This window comes from Dipodomys ordii, unplaced genomic scaffold (assembly GCF_000151885.1).
Source record: "Dipodomys ordii isolate 6190 unplaced genomic scaffold, Dord_2.0 Scaffold180, whole genome shotgun sequence".
NCBI lineage: Eukaryota > Metazoa > Chordata > Mammalia > Rodentia > Heteromyidae > Dipodomys > Dipodomys ordii.
Genome location: NW_012267396.1, coordinates 1,108,285 through 1,113,610, shown reverse-complemented (window position 1 = coordinate 1,113,610; position 5,326 = coordinate 1,108,285). Strand labels below are relative to the sequence as shown.

General features: G+C 58.8%; 1 protein-coding gene across 1 annotated transcript in view; it reads left to right on the top strand.

The window, feature by feature from the left end:
- The window catches only part of Spc24 (SPC24, NDC80 kinetochore complex component), a 3,779-nt gene extending 1,348 nt beyond the window's left edge, over positions 1 to 2,431 (top strand). The window contains exons 2-5 of the mRNA XM_013034034.1: positions 168 to 312; positions 906 to 1,010; positions 1,110 to 1,186; positions 2,249 to 2,431. Of these exons, the coding sequence (XP_012889488.1) occupies positions 168 to 312; positions 906 to 1,010; positions 1,110 to 1,186; positions 2,249 to 2,355 (434 nt within the window). The 3' untranslated portion in view covers positions 2,356 to 2,431. The remainder of the gene's footprint in view (positions 1 to 167; positions 313 to 905; positions 1,011 to 1,109; positions 1,187 to 2,248) is intronic.
- Positions 2,432 to 5,326: the final 2,895 nt, after the last annotated feature.

Sequence of the window (5,326 nt, the reverse complement as noted above, 5' to 3'; positions counted from 1 at the left end):
ACACACACACACACACACACACACACACACACACACACACGGTAAAGTATTACAAGCTATGGAGAGAGATCTCCAGCAGGGGGGTGGAAGTGGGGGTGCCGCTCTCTTCCCTGGGCCCTCCTGGAAAAGATGGATGAGGAGGAGGCAGCCGCTTGTATCTCACTTAGAGACCCTGGCAGCGGAGAAGGAAGTGGCCCAGAGCCTTCTAGACTCCAAGGAGCAAGTGCGGGAGAGGGGAGCTGAGCTGGAGCAGCTGGAAGCCGAGCTCAGGAAGGTGGGCGAGGAGGACGCAGGGCTGCAGACCAGCCTCACATATCCTTCCTTCAGCCTCCCTGGAAGGGCGGGGGGGGGGGGGAGGGGGGGAGAGAGAGACAGAGAGAGGGGAGAGGGAGAGAGGGAGAGAGAGGCTCTGATCTGATTATCATAGTTTTGTTTTTTTTTGGTTGGTCGTGGGGCTTGACCTCTGGGCCTGGGCGCTGTCCCTTAGCTCTTTAGCTCAAGGTGAGCGCTCTACCACAGCGTCAGTGGTTTTCTGGTGATTAATTAGAGATAAAGAGACTCACAGACTACTTTCCTGCCTGGGCTGGCTTTGAACCGTGATCCTCAGATCGCAGCCTCCTGAGTAGCTAGGATGACAGGTGTGAGCCACCAGGTCCAGCTGTGAGGATCATGGTTTGAAGCCAGCCCGGGCAGGAAAGTCTGTGAGACTGTTTTCTCCCATGAGCCACCAGAAAGAAGGAAGAAAAGAAAGAGAGGGAAAGCAAGCAAGCTAAGAGTGGTGCTGTGGCTCAAGTGGTAGAGCACCAACCTGAGCAGAAAAAAGCTAAGGGCTTGGAGGTTGGTGCCTTCCCTCCCTCTCTCCCTCCCTCCTTCCCAAGTCAGGGTTCCTTAACCACCTGAGGCACCCAGCTCACCAGCGAGCTGCAGGAGCTCCGCGAGATGGAGGCTGATCTGGAAAGGCAGGAGAGAGAAGTGGACGAGGACACAACCGTCACCATCCCCTCCGCCGTGTAGGTTCTGGGAGCCCTTGGCGCTCAGGGCACTGTCTGAGGGTATGTTTTAATTTTTCTGTTCACTCTTGTTTTTTGCTTCCTGTTCTCCCTGTCTAGGTATGTGGCTCAACTGTATCACAGAATTAGTAAAATTGAGTGGGATTACGAGTGTGAGTCTGGGATGATCAAGGGCAGTATCCTTTCTTGGAAACCTCGGTGGCCCACGGCTCTGGAAAAATCATGTGTGTGGGGTGGGGTGGGGCTCTTAAAAGTTAGAAATAAAGCTGGGTGCTGGTGGCTCCCGCCTGTCATCCTAGCTACTCAGGAGGCTGCGATCTGAGGATCGCGGTTCAAAGCCAGCCCGGGCAGGAGAGACCGTGAGACTCCTATCTCCAATAAACCACCAGAAAACCGGAAGTGGCACTGTGGCTCAAGTGGTAGAGCGCTAGCCTTGAGCTGAAGAGCTGAGGGACAGCACCCAGGCCATGAGCTCAAGCCCCATAACCAACCAAAAAGAAAAAAAAAGGGTGAGGGCTGGGAAGGTGGCTCAGTGGTAGAGCGCTTGCCTAGCATGGGTTCAATTCCTCAGTGCCACGTACACAGGAAAAGTTGGAAGTGGTGCTGAGCTCAAGTGGTAGAGCGCTCGCCTTGAGCTGAGGAGCTCGGGGACAGCGCCCAGGCCCAGTTCAAGCCTCAGGACTGAAAAAAAAAAAAGTTAGAAATAAAAGCTGAGCACCGTGGCTCGTACTTGTAATCCCAGCTACTCAGGAGGCTGACTGACGTCAGGAGGATCTCTATGTGAGGCCAGCTCAAGCAAAATGCGGGAGGCTTTATCTCAGTGTATGGGAGTGGTGAGGAACTGGGTAGCAGAGCTGACGAGTTTCACCTGGGGCCATAGGTAAGGAGGATGGTGATCCAAGAGCGCTGCAGTCAGAAACCTGAGAATCTTAAAAATAATGAAGAACAGCCAGGTGCCGTGGCTCACGCCTGTCATCCTAGCTACTCAGGAGGCTGAGATCTGAGGATCACAGTTCAAAGCCAGCCCAGGCAGGAAAGTCTGTGAGCCTCTGATCTCCAATAAACCACCAGAAAACCGGAAGTGGCGCTGTGGCTCAAGTGGGTAGAGCGCTCGCCTTGAGCTGAAGAGCTGAGGGACAGCGCCCAGGCCCAGAGTTCAAGTCCCACGACCGACCAAAGAAAAGGGGTGGGGGAGACATACTTGTGGTTTTCCTTGCCTCGCTTCCCCCCCTCCCCAGTCCATCACGGCCCCAGAGTGGCACAGCCCATCTACCTGGACAGCACGCAGCTCTCCAAGCAGTTTGTCAGCGACTACCTGTGGAGCCTAGTGGACACAGAGTGGTAGCCAGAGCCGGGGGGGGGGGCGGTCATGGGCCTGTGAATGCTTCTGTATAAAGGGGTTCGTTTCTGTCTTGCCTTTCTCCCTGATTGTGGCCTCAGTTCTAGACATTGGTTCGCTAAATGGACACCTGTGACCTCACAAATGATGCTGGGGTCCAGGATCCCAGATTCTCCATGTTTCTTTTTCTTTTTTTTTTGTTGTTTTTCCCAGACCCCCATCTCAAAAATAACTTGCTGGGCGCCAGTAGCTCACACCTGTAATCCTAGCTACTCAACAATGAAGAACAAAAACATACCTGGCACCAAAAAAGGGCCAGAGATGTGGCTCAGCAGGAAAGCACCTGCCCATCACTGAGTCCCACGCCAGTACTCCCAATTAATGAGTTAGAAATAAAAGAGCCCCATGGGGGGAAGGTGGCTCAGTGGTAGAGTGCTCGACCCCCATGCATGAAGCCTTGGGTTCGATTCTTCAGCACCACAGACACAGAAAAAGCCAGAAGTGGCGCTGTGGCTCAAGCGGTAGAGCGCTAGCTTTGAGCACAAAGAGGCTCAGGGACAGCGCCCAGGCCCTGAGTTCACGCCCCAGGACTGGCAAAGAATAGGTGGAGCCCTGTGGTGCAGGAGGCTGAGGGGCTGCGGCTGCAGGCGCTGTGTCCCCCAGGGCCTGGCATGCGCTGCGTCCTTCGTGGCTGGCTCGCTCTGCTCTTATATTTCCTCCACTTAATACTTCTTATGGTGCAGCAGGTGTCCTGAGCTTCTTCGTCGGGTATGAGATGGAGGTGGGGGGCGGGGTCCCCACCCAGTCCGGTGACTGTGGGGGGGCAGCCTGGCTCCCACCGGACCCCAGGAAGCATCTCAGCCAGGAGGATCCCGACCATCTGGGGGGGGCTGCACCCCCAGAAGCCGGGCCTGAGAGCACAGGCGCGGGGCTGCTCTGTGGGGGGACCTCGGAGGCCTGGGCCGTGGGGGTGCGGCCGGGGAGCCCCCGCAGGCCTGAGCCCTGAGTCACAGGCCGGGGCCAGGGCCGGGAGCCCAGGGCGCCCCGCCCCACCCGCCCCGCCCGCGGGTGCCCTGCTCCCCATCTCCCCATGGCATGGAGCTGGGCGCCCCGGGAAGGGAGACGAGCATCAGGCTGGGTTTGAAGCCCTGGGGCCCCAGTGGCTCGGAAGTGAGCGATCCGGCGGGGCGGTCCTGCCCTGGAGGGTCTGTGGGTGACTGGAAGGCGCCCCTTCCTCCCCGTGAGGACTCAACCCCAGGCCCGGCACCTGGCCGCCGCTGGGGCCCAGGCCCGTGCGGTTCATCCTGACCCCGGGTCCCCAGTGTGTGAGGGCCCCACGGGGGCTCTGGGGCTCCGGGCCGGGCAGGGGTGTCACAGGAACGTGTGAACGAGCATGTGCAGCCAAGCTGGGCAAACAGCAAGGGGAAAGCCAGCAGAACACAAAGAGTTGGCACCGAGGACACCTCGATCAAGCCAGGCCTGCGATCCACCGCAAGTGACACCCCCCAGACAGACACACCTCCCTGCTCACTCCCAACGTCCTTCCACTGTTGCCCTTTTCCCAGAGGCCTGAGGGAGGGACAGGGCGGAGAGGGGGAGGGGGCCCTGGGGTGGACAGGGAACCAGCCTGAAACCTGAGCCGCCTGGGGGGGTGCGGATGGACCCCGGAAGCCAGAGCTGCACCTGGGGGTGGGGCATCTCCCGGCCCTCCTGCCTCAGTCCCCCTGGGTCACGCAGGTGGACAGTCGCTGTCTGGGAGGGAAGGGGCTCCGACCCCACTTGGGAGGCCCGGCCGGCCGCAGGGCACAGCAGGCAGCCCTGGGTCAGGCCGGGAATCCAGGATGGATCACCACGGGCTGCTCTGATGTGCCCTGGGGGGAGGGACGGCACCCACGGACACCCCATCCCGGGACACCCCCAGATCTGAACCCAGAGGATCAAGAAAGCAGCATGGGATCAAGAAAGATCTAGACCGACGAGGCTCCCGCCTGTCATCCCCGCTACTCAGGAAGCTGAGAGCTGAGGATCGCGGTTCACAGCCAGCCTGGGCAGGAGAGTCCGTGAGACTCTGATCTCCTATGAACCACTAGAAAATCAGAAGTGGCGCTGTGGCTCAAGTGGCAGAGCGCTGGCCTTGAGCTGAGGGACAGCGCCCTGGCCCTGAATTCAACATCCAGATGGCAGAAGCCTCCATGGTGTCTGCCTTCTCCCACCAGCCCTGCCCCAGGCCACGCAGCCATTTATCCCATTTACCTCCTTTGCTGCCTGCTTGAGCACCATCCACCAGCCTGCCCCTCCCACGAGGCAGAAGGCAGGGGCGGGCGCCACCGTGTGGTCACGGGGGACATAGCAGGCCCGTGTGCCAAGCCCACCCCACCCCACCCAGGATAGGACCCCAACCAGCCCATCCTCCCTCCACCAGGGGTAAACTGAGGCTCAAGGTCATCCAGAGTCAGGGGCAGAGCCAGGATCGGTTACTCACATCCCTGGTGTACTGGATTCTTAGTATTTCCCAGATGCCTTTGCTCCTTGTGTAGCTGTAGATTGGGGTGCTGTGCGGTGGTATGCCCCCCCAGAACATTCCCCCCAAGGCCCCCACCTGTCCCCCCCAGAACAACCCCAGGGAAAGTGAGCTGAAAAATAAAACCAAAAACAGGGCTGCACCAGGCACCTGTAGCTCACGCCTGTCATCCTAGCTACTCAGGAGGCTGAGAGCTGAGGATCGCAGTTCAAAGCCAGCCTGGGCAGGAGAGACAGTGAGACTCCTATTTCCAATAAACCACCAGGAAACCGGAAGTGGCGCTGTGGCCCAAGTGGTAGAGTGCTCGCCTTGAGCTGAAGAGCTGAGGGACAGCGCCCAGACCCAGAGTTCAAGCCCCACAACACCCCCACCCCTAAAAAGGCTGGAGGTGTGGCTCCAGCAGTAAAGCGCCAACCTTGTCAGCTAAGAGGACTTGAGTTCTTTTTTTTTTTTTTT